At 38.0% G+C, this 17,188-nt stretch overlaps 2 protein-coding genes and 1 long non-coding RNA gene across 3 annotated transcripts; all 3 read right to left on the bottom strand.

The window, feature by feature from the left end:
• Window positions 1–410: 410 nt before the first annotated feature.
• Window positions 411–5,732, bottom strand: LOC116037834 (C-type lectin domain family 12 member B-like). The gene is made up of 9 exons (XM_036006379.1): window positions 5,594–5,732; window positions 5,433–5,502; window positions 3,660–3,731; window positions 1,924–2,013; window positions 1,735–1,835; window positions 1,594–1,696; window positions 1,338–1,501; window positions 634–746; window positions 411–557 (listed from the first exon to the last, which is right to left on the bottom strand). Exons 1-9 carry the CDS (start codon window positions 5,609–5,611, stop codon window positions 422–424), a joined length of 867 nt encoding a protein of 288 aa, XP_035862272.1. The 5' UTR covers window positions 5,612–5,732; the 3' UTR covers window positions 411–421.
• A 4,878-nt stretch (window positions 5,733–10,610) lies between these two features.
• On the bottom strand, window positions 10,611–14,303 carry LOC116037836 (C-type lectin domain family 10 member A-like). The gene is made up of 7 exons (XM_036006335.1): window positions 14,221–14,303; window positions 13,701–13,772; window positions 11,977–12,066; window positions 11,304–11,459; window positions 11,049–11,218; window positions 10,849–10,961; window positions 10,611–10,772 (listed from the first exon to the last, which is right to left on the bottom strand). The coding sequence occupies exons 1-7, from the start codon at window positions 14,246–14,248 to the stop codon at window positions 10,649–10,651; spliced, it is 753 nt and encodes a 250-aa protein (XP_035862228.1). The 5' UTR covers window positions 14,249–14,303; the 3' UTR covers window positions 10,611–10,648.
• A 451-nt stretch (window positions 14,304–14,754) lies between these two features.
• LOC118496092 lies at window positions 14,755–15,325 on the bottom strand. The gene is made up of 2 exons (XR_004898571.1): window positions 15,235–15,325; window positions 14,755–15,158 (listed from the first exon to the last, which is right to left on the bottom strand). It is a non-coding gene; the product is annotated as an uncharacterized LOC118496092 (long non-coding RNA).
• Between the last annotated feature and the right edge of the window lie 1,863 nt (window positions 15,326–17,188).

The following is a 17,188-nucleotide window of genomic DNA, read 5'->3' as shown; positions in this document are numbered from 1 at the left end:
TGCCCCCATTTTGGCCAATGAGTAGCAACAATATATGTTAATGATACATAGGAAACAGGAGACTGAGCAGTCTGTCTGTCCCTGTCATCAATCTGCTGATATACAAATTATAATCATCACATCTCTAACAAAGCAGAACAAAAGCTCATTCAACAGGTATCAATGATAACAGTGCCCCTTCAGTCTAGTCACTGTATGTTTCACAGACTTACATTAGCATACCTATATAATCAAATATCTAAATGTATTCAAATCTAAGTGTCTGTTTTTATTCTGAGACACACAAACGGCTTTACAAAATAATTCAATGTAAATATTTATTTTCTCGTTTTCTACCAAAACATTTAAATTGTGAAGTAGAAGACTTTACAGTTTGATATTTATAAGCCAGTTGATATTATGTAGAGTCTGACTGCAGTGTTTAAACAGATAAAGCCTTCTTTTCGCAGATCCATTGTTTTTTCTCAGTACAGCTCACTGATCTCCATCCTACGTTCTGGACAGACATTACACACTGACCATCAGTAGCAGTAGGAGGAGGTTGTGGTGTCCAGTAGCTGAGGGAAGAACATGATGTTTAGATCAAGGCTGATAGATTTTATGATTCAGAGTGTTTAGGAATGTGTCTCTTACCTTTCAGTCAGATTACTTCCATCAATCCACTTCCATCTCCCACCTTCAGCTCTCAGGCCAAACCAGTATCCATCAGTTCCTGAACTACCCACGCTGTATTTATTGAGAACAGTCTGACAAGAGAGAAACAGTTATCAGATATTTAAACACTTTAACTAAATAATCATACTGTTATCTACATTGTTAAAAAAAATCCTGCAAAAAATGGTAATAATCTGGCAGCTGGGACACCAAAGAAATGCTGTAAAATAACTTTCTTGTAAAAAGTTATTTTCAATATGAAAATATAGTTTGTAGCTTTAATTTGACATCAAATCTTGTGTCATTTTTGCTTATAAATATTTAATAAAGGATATTTACACCTGTAAAAACAAATTTGATCTAATCTAAGAAATGTATAACTTAAATTTAACAGTTTACCATATGATGTAAAATATTAATATTTGGGAACTTAAAATAATTATGAAATGGTCTTCTTCTGTGAAAACAATTTAATTTTTTTTCAAAATGGCAATTATTATTTACAGTTACAGGTTTTTAATGTTCTTTTACCATGTTGTGTTTTTGTAATGTTTTAATGTTTGTGTTTCCTTTCTTTCAGTTTCAGTTTTTTTTACAGTGTACAGACTCAGTGTGTTCAGATACAGAAAATACATTTTAATTTAATAATTGTTTCATAAAAATGTCCACAGTTTTCTCATTACCTTTTCCTCTTCATTATGTACAACAACCAAATCTGAACTCTTTCCTCTACAGTCTTCTCGAGCTTCTTCCCAGGTTTTCTGATCAGGAGGATCAGCGTTATTATACCCATAGCAGTTAGACCCACTGAGTATCCAGCCATTCTGACAACCTTTACACTGTCTCACTGAAACAACAGAGACCAATCAATAAACAACATTACTGCATTGTGATATTATATGTTATTATTGGATCTAATTAATGGGTATCTGAACATACCTTTATCTGTTTTGGGGCAGTAGGCATCAATGCTCCACTGAGCTCGACTGACGTTGAGTTTATTCCAGTTTGTACTGCTGTCAATCACGTAGTCCCTCTCATTCTCATGTCTGAGCTCAGTTTGTCGTGAGTTTTCAGTGCTGTGTCGCCAGAGTCTCGTGTCTTGGTAAATTCAGTGCTCAGTTCCAGCTGCTGGTTTACTGCAGTCAGCTTGGTGTCGTTTTCAGAAATGACAGAAGTAACTAAAGTGACAGACAGAGGATGATGTTGAAAAATGTGAACCTGTCCTTTAAATAAGGACCAACAACAAGCTAAGACAGTGGTACTCACAGTGGATACGAAGGCCCATGATGACTAACAGTATCAGCCAACACACTGCTATCAGTGGAAAAGACTGAGTGAAGAAGAGAGACCTCTGGTCTGAGAGAAAAATAAGAACTCAGTTGAGTTAATGATGTTGATCTAACAGTCAAAGGGGATTTGGATACATCTTAAATCCTACAGGGAAAAAGGAGCTGAGCTTTTAAATATTAATATTTTAAAGATCCATCACTATCACATTTTTTTTAACATTTTTGATAAATACATCTCATAAGTCCTACAGGGCAAAAAGAAGCTGAGCTTTTAAACACTCATATTTTTATCATAATCTAGCTCCAGCCGTACTCTGTCCTTTTGTGACAAAAACAAACACAAGGAGAGTGGCCACTAGGGGAGCAGTGGGTGGCAACTGAATAGCAGAGGGGCGCAAAACCACTTTGGGCCAGTCATGTTTTCAGTGATAGGGACCCATTTTTGGAATAATTTACCAACAGAAATAAAAACACAAACTGAACTGAAAACATTTAATAGAATGGTGAAATACTGGCTGAAAGAAAACCAAAGATGTAACCACTGAGTCAGTTGTGTTGTAGTAATGTATTGTCTGTGGATGCGTGGCTGGTTGTATATGGCTGCCAAGGTTATGGTTAGGGTATAGCTGAGTGAGTGTGAGAGTCCGGGTGCTTGGGGTTTGTGTTGTTACGTGATGTGCTGTTCTGTGTAATGTGGTCACGACTCTGTGAAATGTTGATGTAATATATTAGTATACAATGTATTTGCTGCATGATTGTGTAACTCACACTATGTAGTTCTTTTTAAAATTATATTTGGATTATTTTTCTAGAAAGGCTTGAACAGGGAATGGGGTTGCAAATTAGCCAATTGGCTAGAAACCTTTTCTGCAACCCATCTACACATATTGTTATGGCTTTGACTATGATAAATGACCCTGACAAATAAACTAATAATAATAATAATAAATAATAATCACATTTTTTGAACATAATGACTGATGAATAAATCTCATGTTTAACAATATTAAATGTGTGAAATGTACCTGGAGGGGCTGCCACTTTATCCACAGTCCAGGCTGGAGCATTAACATAGTTATCTTCTTCTTCTGCGATTTCCTCTGAAAGATTAGCATCAAACACAAATGTAGACAACATTGTGGTACATAAATACATATAGTAGTTTTATATACAGACACATAAACATGATAAGTACCAATTTCCTCCTGTGGATTTCTGTTCATCCTGAACAAATGTTTAAAGTCCTGCTGCAGTCCTGTATGAGAGCTGTTAGGAGGCCGTCTGGTCTGCTGTGATGATCTTTACTGGACTTCTGCTTCAGAAGGCTGTAAGGGAAATGATGAAGTTAACAGTGTACTAATTTATATTTCTCAGAAATGTGTGTGGTTTTTAGTTCTGCTTTGAAGTTGTGAAATAGTTGTTCTTTGGTTAGCAGCTAATGTCTCAAGTCTTCTCCTTTTATGGTGTTAACACACACTGTGTGTCTGCAGCATCTTCCCCCAGACCTCTGGTCTGAGAGAAAAATAAAAACTCAGTTGAGTTAATGATGTTGATTTAACAGTCAAAGGGGATTTGGATACATTTGAAGTACTACAGAAAAAAGAAGCTGAGCTTTTAAACATTCATATTTTAAATCTCCATCACTATCACATTTTTTAACAATATTAATAAATAAATCTCATGTTTAACAATTTTAAATGCGTAAAAATGTACCTTGAGGGGCTGCCACTTTATCCACAGTGCATGCTGGTACATTAACATAGCTAGCTTCTTCTATGATTTCCTCTGAAAGATAAACATCAATAACAAATGTTAATATGCAGTTTTACAGTCAACATTTTGAGCACACTGAAATATAGTTTGAACCTGCAGATAAAGAGACTGCAGTCCTCCATACAAACCTAAAGCAGAACTAAAAACTCCACATGGGGCTGATATGTTTTTAGTTCCTCTTTAAAGTTGTGACAGAGTTGTTGTTTGGTTAGCAGCTAATGTTGATTCATTGTGAAGGATTTAACCCTCACTGTTTGTCTGCAACATCTCCTCACGCTGCTGCAGTTCACCTTTCAACTACAGCTTTTCAACTGGGACTTCTTATCACAATCAAATATCTTTCTGCTGAGACTGAAGACCCAGGAGACAAAATAAAATCATCTGTTTAAAAATACAAAATTGGCTTTTCCGTAATACTGTAAGTCAGGGGTTTCCAAAGTCTGAGACTGTGATGCCTATAGGATCATGATAATGTTATTTAATCCCATAGACACTCAACAACTGAGCCAAAACAGCCTCATATTGCTGTTTGACATAACTTCAGACTACACCAGGTACATCAAATAAGTCTCTCGTAAGGCATTCCTTAGTTTCTGACTCTAGGAAAGTGGGGAAAACAGCAACAACACACACATTTAGACTATTCTTTGTGATCTTCTTTTGTTAAGTCATATTTTTTCACTTCCATTCACTGAACCTCCCCTGAAACTGTTTGGAGTCCACGTGGGGAGGCCCGCCTCACACTTTAAAAAACCTCTGCTCATTAATACATCTTTTTTTCTGATGAGAACACCGTCATTTAAAATATACCTGAGCTGGCTGCCATTCTATCCACAGTGCTGTTAAAAGACAGCTCCTCTCTGTTTTCTCTGAGAAACAAATACATGAAGGGCTCTATCTTGTACGGCGCAGCACAAAGCCCGACGCAAGTGTCTCTTCTAGTTTAAAACCGACGCAGTTGTCAGTTTCCTGTCCTGCCCGCGTTGTTTAAATAGCAAATGCACCTGCGCCCATCTTTGCGCCCATGGGCGTGCTGGTCTTACAGGGAGGTGTGTTCAGGTGCATTCTGGGCGTATTGCTATCTTGAGGCAGCGGGAAGTGATCGCGCCATTGACCAACAAAAACCTGGTCTAAAGTCAATAACGCAGCATTTCATTGTTATTTTAACAGCAAATTAGTAAAATGCGCCTAGGTTTATGCACAGCGCGCCACACTATGCTAGTTACACACACACACACACACACACACACACACACACACACACACACACACAGGGAAGCGCAGCAGCACACAAACATGCAAAAGATTACAAATAAAAATATCACGGTGCAAATCCTCCATCATAATTGCAACGCGCCTGGCTTTTAAAGGGAATGGGAGATGACACTCTGATTTTATTGCACGCCCAAAACACACCTATGATTAATGAAGACACTAAGTACAACCCCTTTGAACCATGCGCCCGGTGCCCGGGCCCTTTTTTCCACCGTTAAACTAGCAAAAGTGGATTTGGACACGCCCTAAACGCACCTGTACCAGGCACTTCACACCGTGTGCTTACATCATTAAAATAGGACCCAAAATCTTATTATTCCCTATGTGTTGAGCAGAGTAGAAAAGTCAGAATGAATTTGGGAAATGTAAACCCCTTTGGTGCATCTCACATTGCAAAAAACACAAATAATATATATAAATATAAATATACAGTAGTACCTGGAGGGGCTGCTACTTTATCCACAGTGCATGCTGGTGCATTAACATAGTCAGCTTTTTCTTTGATTTCCTCTGAAAGATCAACATCAAACACAAATGTTCATATGTTTAGATGCAGTTTTACTGCCAATATGTTGAACACACTGGAGTAAAGTTTCAACCTGCAGATAAAGAGACATTACATTTTCTAAGAAACAGTCAGCCTATTTTGATCTCATTTTGTTCTGTTCACCTGTAGTCCTCCATATAAAACTAAAGCAGAACTAAAAACCACACAGGTAGAGATATGGTTTTAGTTCTGAAATTAAATCCTAACATTCCCAGTGTGTTGAGCAGAGTGGAAAAATCATAATTCATTTGGGCATTTCAATAAACCTTGGTGCTAGAGTTTTGCAATCAAAAGCATCTAACATTACAAAACACAAACAATGTAGACAACATCCTGGTACATACATACAGTAGATCATGTATTACAGGTACACACATAAACATGAGAATATGTATAAGGGAGCATTCGGTATTCATGGAATGGACCACCGGAGGAAAACAAGGGAGGGTCATGTCTTTTTATTCTTTGTTGAGGGGAGGGTCATCCAATTTGTTTAAGTCTAGGGGGGAGGGTCACCCAACTTTTGTATTCATGAGAACAGCAACATTTCAAAGTGGCTTCTTTGGTGCATATTTATCCATGTAGCTCTCTCAGTGTCGGCCCCCCATCACTAGCAGATGGGTCCCTCCCTGTTTAGTCAGCCAGACAATATGAACTGTAGCTTTAGAGACCGTGGGATTTCCCAAACTGAATAAATCCCGCTCGCACATATAAACACAAAACTGCTTTGCTAGCTCCATCGTGTTGTAACTAAGACATCTGATGATGATCTGACATTGTATTTATTAGCGTGATTGCCGAACTGTGTAGTTAAAAAACATCCAAAACACCGTACGAAAACATAACGGATCAGACACAAGCTTTTATTTTGAAAAGTCAAAGCTTGCAGACTATATATATATATATATATATATATATATATATATATATATATATATATAAGAAGGAAGGAGTGGTAGCATGCAAGCTCCCAAACTGACGCTCGTCTGAGAAATGGAGTTTTGGATAATGCTAAAATATACAATGACTGAGGAAGCCTAGTGATGAGTCCATAGCAACCAGTGTGTTCTTATACCCAGTGTCCTTTGCTGAATGGTCTCAATGTTTTATTGTTTTATTTCATATGAATACTAGTTTACTAGAGGAGTAACTTAGTATTTGAAGTAATGCAGTAATGCAGGAAGTGTGCATTTAGTTTCCATGCTTATTGTGTTTCCACAACGTTAGTGAGTAAATCTACTGAAATGGCCACCACACCATAACAGAGGAGTGTGATGCGTAAGATGAGAATGCAGAGGTTTAGTCGCATATGTTGTGGCTGTAAAAAAATCAAAGGTTATCTGTTTTCTCTCTGCCAAGTGTAAACCAGTACAGAAGGCATCAATAAATTGTTGGGGAGGGTCATCCTATTTTTCTATATCATTTTCCTAGGTCATCCAAAATGTATTGCAGGTGAAGGGAGGGCCAGGTCTAATTTGACTAAAGATCCCAAAACTCCTCCGGTGGCCCTTAAAATAAATAACTAACAGTCCCTAAGTACCATCTTTATCCTGTCGATTTCTGTTGATCCTGAACAAATGTTTAAAGTCCTGCTGCAGTCCTGTATGAGAGCTGTTAGGAGGCCGTCTGCTCCACTGTGATGGTCTGATTTGAGGTTGTGCCCTATTTTATTCACTTCATGGTTGTGATTGTCATTTTTTCTTTCAATCTGCTTGTCTCACACATCCTGTTCAATGATGTTGCAACTTCCTGAATTATGTTGTTTGTTGTGAAAATATTTTCAATCAGCATTATGTAAGAAAAAGACTAACAACAACAACGTGTCACAGTGTTCTTATTCAATGTAATAAAACATGAATTTGCTTCTAGATAGATAAATAGAAAACATTTTACACATTAATATTCCTAACATGCTGAAGAAAAAAGCTCTGAGGACATTCTGTTGAGAACAAGTGATGCAGTGCCCCCATTTTGGCCAATGAGTAGCAACAATATATGTTAATGATACATAGGAAACAGGAGACTGAGCAGTCTGTCTGTCCCTGTCATCAATCTGCTGATATACAAATTATAATCATCACATCTCTAACAAAGCAGAACAAAAGCTCATTCAACAGGTATCAATGATAACAGTGCCCCTTCAGTCTAGTCACTGTATGTTTCACAGACTTACATTAGCATACCTATATAATCAAATATCTAAATGTATTCAAATCTAAGTGTCTCTTTTTATTCTGAGACACACAAACAGCTTTACAAAATAATTCACTGTAAATATTTATTTTCTCTAAAAATAAAAACCCTGGTCCTTTTTATTATAAAACAAACAAAAAACATTTAAATTGTGAAGTAGAAGACTTTACAGTTTGATATTTATAAGCCAGTTGATATTATCATGCAGTCTGACTGCAGTGTTTTAACAGATAAAGCTTTTGCAAGCCACTGACAGTGACAGATATGTTCATATTTGATTCATTCAATAAATTATTTTTTGGTCTTAAATCCACCAGCAATTTTCATATTATACCAACATTTGCAGCATCCTGAGCCTTTTTGGTAAGGTTCCTAGGAAATCTCAGCCCAGAGTAATTAATTAATAGTAATTATTATTCTCCCCAAAACAAGTTTCCTTTTTATTTTTAAAGAACTATACAAAAAAAAAAATTGGCTCCCCTACTACAGCGTGTGATGACGGCGCAATGTCCACGAGTAGGCTACCATCAATAGGACAGGATAGGATCATAAAGACACAGCAATTCCTGTTTTTCACCTTTATGAGGCAAAAAAAAATGGCTGGTAAAAAGTCACAGTGGCAGGTGGATTTTTAAATCCACCTGCCACAGTGGCAGGTGGTGAGCGTGCTCAGACCAGACAGCTGTCGGCTATCAGAGCAGAGAATAAATCAGCAGTTTACTTGTTAAGTGGTAGTAAATGTACAGCATAGGTTTCAGTTTGTCTCTGAATAAATGCTGCAGCTCCTCAAACCCCGAGTAAAGTTCCCGTGTCTTCCTTCTCAACAACGCAACAAAACAAAGAGAGAGCCGCCAGAAACTCTGACACAGAGAGAGGATACGAGAGGACGGGGAAGCCGTCTACAAACCAATCAGTTACAACTGTTGGGAGACGCAGCGCACGTATGTGATGACGACAGGACGTAGTTTTGTCACGTATAGTTCTTTAGTGCGCTTGCATAACTGCAGTGTGAAACTAAAACTTTCTGGATCAAATGTATACAATGTAACAAAAACATGAACCACAAATGTTGATACACAAATGTTAATACACAAATGTTTGATTATATGTTGCTGTGAATTTTGCCATTTCAAAAGCATTAATGTGTTGTCATGCTTTAAAAGCATCATGCATTATCAAAAATAATATTAAAACTACACAAAAGATGAGATGCTTACAGTATCTCACCAGCAGATAAGAAACATTTATCTTTTTAAAACAACAGAGCCTGTGTGAAGGAAATGATGAAGTTTACAGTGTACTAATTTCTCAGAAAAGTGTGTGGTTTTTAGTTCTGCTTTGAAGCTATGAAAGAGTTGTTCTTTGGTTAGCAGCTAATGTCTCAAGTCTTCTCCTTTAATGGTGTTAACCCACACTGTGTGTCTGCAGCATCTTCCCACGCTGCTGCCACCAACCTTTCATCAACAGACAGTAACTTTTATCATAATCAAATAGATTTGATAAATTCTATCTGCTGAGATTGAAGACCCATTTGACAAACATAAAATTCTACTTTTGAAGTTCATTATTCATCACACAGAGAACAAAACATCCATCACTCCTCCCCTGTACCTGCTTATGTCTGTTTACAGGAGCTTATCCCAGCATGCAATGCGTGAAAGGCAGAAAGAAACAGATTCAACTCACAAACACATTAACCTGACCTGCACGTGTTTGGACTGTGAGAGGAAACCCATGTGAACATGAGGGAACATGTAAACTCTAAAAGCAGAGAACCCACTGAATATATCAGCCTGTTTTGGGTCACTATCAAACATCCATTGTAACCCACTAAACAAAGTCATATCAATGAGCAGTACAAAATAAAAAAAGGACAGAAACAGGAATAACTGATCAGTATTCACAACAGAAGGACTAAACTAAAAGGAACACAGATAGCCTCAGACACCACCCCCACACTGCACAGTCTTCTACCCTCAGGTCAGAGACACAGGTCACTCTCATTCAGGACTAACCCCTATTTCCACTGGTCACCTCTGCACTGCGTTCTGGATGCACCGCGTGCAATCACAGCCATTCAAGTCAATGCTAGATAAGTTTCCCTCCTGACGAGAGATTCCACTGGGGGGTGGTGGAAAAACATAATAGCCCCCCACCCCCCAATGTTGAACCCAAAGTTATGCCCTTGTGACTGTGTGAATGTGAACTGTGTTGTGTTGTTGGGTATATGGATTGGACATGCACTGATGCTCTGCACAAATGAACTTCCTGATGGATAAATAAAGTTCATTGAATTGAATTGAAGACCAGATCTGCTTCTGTCTCATCTGGATTAAACATGTTACAACATCCTGAATAAGGTTGTTCCTTCTCTTAGTTGATTAACACGTGCTGACATTTTCGAGAAAAAAAAAGAGAAAAGCAACAATATCTGTCATACACTTTATTCAATGTAATGGACTAAAATATGAAACTGCTCATAGATAGAAAGACAACACTTAAACATCAGCTGTACAAGTAAATATTGAAACAGACTCTGGAACATTCTGTTGAGAACAAGTGATGCACCGCCCTCTGTTGGCCAATCAGGAGCAACAAAATAAAATGTCATAGAAACAGGAAATATAAGCCTTGCCAAAGATCCTCTAATAATCGGTCTCAGGCATTGCATCTCTAAGAAAATCACATTTAAAGTTATTGATAATTAACAGTTTAGTGCCCCTTCAGGCCAGTCACTGTATTTTCTTAAATGTTGGTGTCAGTAGTCAGACACACCATACCTCTATAATCCAATATCTAACTCAATTACATTTAATCTAAAAACAGACGTTTTTTCAGACACACACAAACAGCTTTGAAAGTTTTCATAGTTATAAGCCAGTTGATATTATCATGCAGAATATGACTGCAGTGTTTAAACACATAAAGCCTTCTTTTTGCAGATCCATCGTTTTCTGTCAGCACAGCTCACTGATCTCCATCCTACGCCCTGGACAGAAACTGCACACTGACCGTCAAAGGGAGTTCCTATCCAGAAGCTGAGGGAAGAACAAGACCTTTAGATCAAGGCTGATACAAGTTGATGATTCAAAGTGTTAGGAATGTGTCTCTTACTCTACAGCCAGATCACTTCCATCAATCCACTTCCATCTCCCATTTTCAACTCTCAGGCCAATCCAGTATCCACTCTCATCTTGTTTACCCCAGCTGTAACCATTGATCATATCCTGACAAGAGAGAAACGGTTATCAGACAACATGATCTACATTTCACTTTCACAATTTTGTCAAAAGTTCCCACAGATTTCTCATTACCTTTTCCTCTTGACTGTGTACAATAACAAAATCTGCGTTATATCCGCTGCAGTTTGCTCGAGCTTCTTCCCAGGTTTTCTGATTAGAAGGATCAGCATCATGAATCTCATAGCAGTTAGACTCGTTGAGTAACCAGTCCTCCTGACAAGCTTTACGCTGTCTCTCTGAACCTACAGACACCAACCATAAACAACTGCACTGTGATATTATTTCTATTGGTTATTGTTTGACTTAATTAATTGGATCCTAACAAACCGTTATTTTCTTTGGAGCAGTAATCATCAGTTGTCGTCATGTTTCGTATTTGTGTCTCCAGCTCCTGGTTTCGTGCCTTAAGCTGCTGGTTTTGGGATGTCAGCTGCTGGTTTTCTGCCCTCAGCTTGGCGTCATTTTCAGAAATGACAGAGGTAACTATAGCGACAGAGTGTTCGGCTTTGAGACTTTGTTTGAAGGTAAGAATTATATTATAGAAATACACAACGAAAGAATCAATTTACATGATCATTTTAGATATTAAATGATAGGTTGACATGTTTTAAATATATCTTTAAACAATAGTCAGATGTCCATATGAACTTTGATACTGGGTTTTCTTGTTCTGATCATTCCTCCAGTTCATACTGGAGAATAAGAGATCCCTTTCTAATGTACTTCCAATATAAGAGATAGGGGACAAAGTCCACAGTCCTACTTCTGTGATAAAACACATTCATAACTTTATCTGAAACTAATATGAGGTTCAAGTAGTCTAAATATCTTCCAAAGTCATGTCTTCATCGTTGCACAGGAGCAGTATGAAGAGGAGGAAGGATAACACCAAGCAATAACTGTTTCTATGTACATATGGGCATCTGACAGAATTGACAAAAATGTGAACCTGTCCTTTAAATAAGGACTACCAACAACAAGCTAAGACAGTGGTACTCACAGTGGATACGAAGGCCCATGTTAACTAACAGTATCAGCCAACACACTGCTATCGGTGGAAAAGACTGAGTGAAGAAGAGAGACCTCTGGTCTGAGAGAAAAATAAGAACTCAGTTAAATTTATGTTGATTTAAAGGTACATTGTGAAGAAATTTAATAATTGCGTTGCATTGCCAATGTGTGAACGGATTGTAACTTAACTTAAAAACTGAGACATTCCCAGAAATAGCAAACAACTAACAGCTATTATCAGCTAATTCATCCATGTAAAAATCCAAAGGATGTGATGTTTATGCACACTTTAGAATGACTTGCCTCTCTTCAGTTTCCCTACAGGGCCAACAGTTACCAACAATGTTAGCTTGTTTGCTAATGCAGACAAATGACCAACTAGCTAACATAGGAAAATACTGTTTTGAGTGGACAATGTCAGATAATTCATCCAGACTTCTGGGACTGAACTGGCTGGTAAATTGGCTAGCTTGCCATTTGCAAATTCATTCTTCAGCGTACGTTACGAATCAACCAACGCCAAACACTAGCAGCATAGATAAGTTACAATTAGCTGCCTAACCTTAGCTTTCTTGCTTGCTAACATTATCAATAGCAAAATACTATCTAAGAGTCTGTGAAGGCTCTCAGTGATCCAGGTCATAGTTATCCAGGGAAGGGTTAAACTCAAAGGCGTTTTGTCTTCAATCCAAAAGACTTCTTCAGTTGTGACTGAAGCGTAGGGGAAACAAGCTATTTAGCCTTTGTGGGGTCGTTGTCAAGATGATTGATACAACTTTGTTCGTTGTAACTCCTGCCTGTTATAATGACAGCTTGTCGTTATGGTCATTGGAGACACCCAAGGCCAAGTCTGAACGACCATTGTTGGCATTCTTACGAGGCCAAATGTGAGTCTAGGACAGGATTGTAAGTGGGGGATAAGTGGTTGTTGAAATAATTTGAACTTTGACCCAGCGCTCAGAGGCAATTCCGAGAGGTTCACGATGCCAAGGGTAGCGCTCGGTCTAGTTTTGCGGCACCACTCTTCCTATAGGAAAACAATGGAATGGCCAGCACAAGGCGGTTTTTACCGCGGATCATGTGTCGGTGGCTTTAGATGTTAAGGAAACTGCTGAGTCTTAACCTAAAGCGACGGCCCTTGCATTGTTTCACCAATATACATATACACATACAACATCTGTTCATTCCTCACTGCATTGGACAGTTTATGCTTGATTGCTCCTCTTGTGTTTGGCTGTGTGGTCTGTATAGGGTGGACCAGTATCTGTCTTAGGAGTCCAGTCTATCGGAGTGGATTAGTTAGTTGGCTAGTTCGCCAAATTACTTCAACAGCTAACAAGATTGTTACTAACTTAAAAATGATAACAAACTGTGTTAATGTGTTTAGCCAACAATAAATTATGTAACAGTACAAAGTCTTGTGTACATCACGCCACTGTTTTGGCAGATGATGCCCAGGATGCTCGCTCACGTCGATTGAGTGCGAGCAACAGGATGTTGACTGCAGTTCACTTAACAGCCAACTATGTCATTAGTAACAAGGACTTTCTTTAAATTCCACATATTTCCTTTAATACAGTCAAAAGTGCTTTGAAAACATTAAGCTTTTAAACATTCACATTTCCAAAATTCATCACAGACAAAAGGTTGCGACATGAATAAAGTCATATACATACATCTCATGCTTAATAATAATAAATGTGTGAAATGTACCTGCAGGGGCTGCCACTTTATCCACAGTGCATACTGGTGCATTAACATAGCTAGCTTCTTCCTCGATTTCCTCTGAAAGATCAACATCAAACAAATGTTTATATGTTTATATGCAGTTTTACGGCAAATACGTTGAGAAAAGATGGATTTTATAATCAATGTTAACATTGTAAAATCAGTTTCATTCAAAGCATCAAGATCAATAATCATCAAAATCCTCCTTTTTAAAATACACTATTTGCTGTTTCCTTAAGTTGATACATTGTCAGCTTTTTCCATGATTTACTCTGAGACAAAATACATTAAATCATTCCCAATGTGTTGAGCAGAGTGGAAAACTCATAATGCAAAAGAGGGAATTGGAGATGTATTTGGACATTTTAAAACCCGTTGGTGCTGTTGTGAAGCATCAAAAACATCTCACATTTAAAAACATAGCAAATGTAGACAACATCTTGGTACATATAAATATCTAGTAGATAAGATGTAAACATATAAAAATAAAAATATTTTAAAGTACCAATTTCCTCCTGTGGATTTCTGTTCATCCTGAACAAATGTTTAAAGTCCTGCTGCAGTCCTGTATGAGAGCTGTTAGAAGGCCGTCTGCTCCACTGTGATGGTCTGATTTGAGGTTGTGCCCTATTTTATTCACTTCATGGTTGTGATTGTCATATTTTCTTTCAATCTGCTTGTCTCACACATCCTGTTCAATGACGTTGCAACTTCCTGAATTATGTTGTTCGTTCTACATTGGTGAAAATAGTTTCAATCAGCATTATGTAAGAACAAGACAATAACAACAACAATGTGGCGCAGCGTTTTTATTCAATGTAATAAAACATGAATTTGGCTCTAGATAGATAAATAGAAAACATTTTACATGTTAATACTCTTAACATCAAATGCTGAAGCAAAAAGCTCTGAGGCCAATGAGTAGCAACAATATATGTTACATGATACATAGGAAACAGGAGACTGAGCAGTCTGTCTGTCCCTGTCATCAATCTGCTGATATACAAATTATAATCATCACATCTCTAACAAAGCAGAACAAAAGCTCATTCAACAGGTATCAATGATAACAGTGTCCCTTCAGTCTAGTCACTGTATGTTTCACAGACTTACATTAGCATACCTATATAATCAAATATCTAAATGTATTCAAATCTAAGTGTCTGTTTTTATTCCGAGACACACAAACAGCTTTGAAAAATAATTCACTGTAAATATTTCTTTTCTCGTTTTCTATAAAAAATAAAACCCCTGATCCTTTTTATTAAAAAAGTTGATATTATCATTACAGAGTCTGACTGCAGTGTTTAAACAGATAAAGCCTTCTTTTTACAGATCCATTGTTTTTTCTCAGCACAGTTCACTGATCTCCATCCTACGTTTTGGACAGACATTACACACTGACCATCAGTAGCAGTAGGAGGAGGTTGTGGTGTCCAGTAGCTGAGGGAAGAACATGATGTTTAGATCAAGGCTGATAGATTTTATGATTCAGAGTGTTTAGGAATGTGTCTCTTACCTTACAGTCAGATTACTTCCATCAATCCACTTCCATCTCCCACCTTCAGCTCTCAGGCCAAACCAGTATCCATCAGTTCCTGAACTATAATTCATTATAAATTCATTGAGAGTATTCTGAGAAGAGAGAAACAGTTATCAGATATTTAAACACTGTACTTAAATATAAACAAAATAAAAACAGAAAATACATTTCAATTAGGGGTGGAACAGTACATGTATTCGTATTAAAACGAAACGGTACGGGCGTCTCGTTTCGGTACATGAATTTACGCGGAGAATACACGGTATAAAAATAAATAAAACTTGCGTGCAAATTAATTAATGTAATGCGGAACTAATGTAATGCGGAACTGCGGAACTACTGTTAGATACGCGGGTTCTAGGGACACCTAATCTGTAGCCCCGCCTTAGCTCTGAAGCTAGCCGAGCTCTGCCTACATGCAGTTTTTTGCAGGTCGACGGTCCAGTGAGAGAGTCAGAGATAGCAGCACTAAAGGACGAGTATGGCGAGTGGTGGCGACCCACAAGAGTTAGAGGACCCACCGGCCTCTTTAAGATCGCAAGTTTGGGAAAACTTCGAGACTGTATGGATGAAGCCTGGAGCCTCCCGTGTCATGCCCTCCCGCCTGGTGCCATCCCGGCCTCGAAAACTTCGTTCTTCAGGTCAGTTACAGTAGTACAGGCGAGAGAGTGGTGGATAAGACGAGGACTGTGTGTCGCCGTTGTTCAGCAGTTGTTGGGTATGTAAGTGGAAATACATCTAACATGCTAACGCATATCCGACGCCATCACCCAGCTGTACCAATCACTGGAACGAGACAAAAGAAAACTGTCCAACTTCTCCTCCCTACAGTGCTTAACCAGCCTTTAAATACAAATACAAATAGGGCTTCAAGTATTTGCTGCATGTGCTCGAACCTCGTTACAACATGCCATCCCGTCCACGTATTTGTTGTTGTTGTTATTATTGTTTATATATGTAATTTGCACTTTCATAAATAAGAGATTCTGTATTTCCAGTTTTATAGCTGATTGTCTTATTTTGTTTACAAGTTCCAGATGGAGTCTGGAGATGATGTGGGGTACTCTTTGTTTACTGTTTACATCTTACTTTACACACTAAAGGCTGTTGCAGCTAGCTCAGGGGATAGACTGGATGCCACTAGGTGGTACAGCCTGAGACATGCACAATAAAAAAAAAAAACTGCCTTCTGCATTTTTGTTATGCTTTTCCCTCCATTGTAATGAACCGAACCGTGATATCTGAACCGAGGTATGAACCGAACTGTGACTTCTGTGTACCGTTCCACCCCTAATTTCAATGTAATAATTGTCATAAAAATGTCCACAGTTTTCTCATTACCTTTCCCTCTTCATTATGTACAACAACCAAATCTGAACCTTTTCCTCTGCAGTCTTCTCGAGCTTCTACCCAGCTTTTTCGATAAGGAGGAGGAGCGTTATTATACACATAGCAGTTAGACCCGTTGAGTATCCAGCCCTCCTGACAAGCTTTACACTGACTCACTGAAACAACAGAGACCAACCAATAAACATCAATACTGCAATATGATATTAATATTATTATTGATTATTTTTCAACCTAATTAATGGTATTTGAAAATACAGTGCTCAGCATAAGTGAATACACCCATGCTAAAGTTGACTAAAAAGAGGAATAAAAAACTATATTTTGGAAATTGATCTTAATGCCTTAACTAAAAAATGAGGAAAAATCTAACCTTTAAGGACACCCATTATCTTTGTGAATGAATAATGTATCGTACATAAATAAATGTTATTCCTTAAAATACAGGGGGCATAAGTCAGAAATTGCCTTGGGGTACTTTCCAAAAGATCTTCTCTCAATGCAAATCAAACCAGTGATTAGGCTAACTGAAATAAAACTATGCCAACCTCTAGGTATGGTGAAGGGTATGTGATGATGTGGG

The sequence above is a fragment of the Sander lucioperca genome, chromosome 10 (genome assembly GCF_008315115.2).
Source record: "Sander lucioperca isolate FBNREF2018 chromosome 10, SLUC_FBN_1.2, whole genome shotgun sequence".
NCBI classification, from domain to species: Eukaryota; Metazoa; Chordata; class Actinopteri; order Perciformes; family Percidae; genus Sander; species Sander lucioperca.
Note: the sequence above shows the minus strand (reverse complement) of the source record. Positions and strands in the feature narration are given on the sequence as shown.

Excerpts from the sequence above, each read along its gene's own strand:
- LOC116037836 (XM_036006335.1), bottom strand. The coding sequence starts at position 14,248 with ATGAACAGAAATCCACAGGAGGAAATTG. Across the intron at positions 12,067-13,700 it reads TAAAGTGGCAGCCCCTGCAG|ACCAGAGGTCTCTCTTCTTC; the intron begins GTACATTTCACA and ends TTTTTCTCTCAG. Across the intron at positions 11,219-11,303 it reads CTGCTCCAAAGAAAATAACG|GTTCAGAGAGACAGCGTAAA; the intron begins GTTTGTTAGGAT and ends TGGTGTCTGTAG.
- LOC116037834 (XM_036006379.1), bottom strand. Across the intron at positions 747-1,337 it reads TACATAATGAAGAGGAAAAG|ACTGTTCTCAATAAATACAG; the intron begins GTAATGAGAAAA and ends CTCTCTTGTCAG. Across the intron at positions 558-633 it reads GGAAGTAATCTGACTGAAAG|CTACTGGACACCACAACCTC; the intron begins GTAAGAGACACA and ends TTCTTCCCTCAG.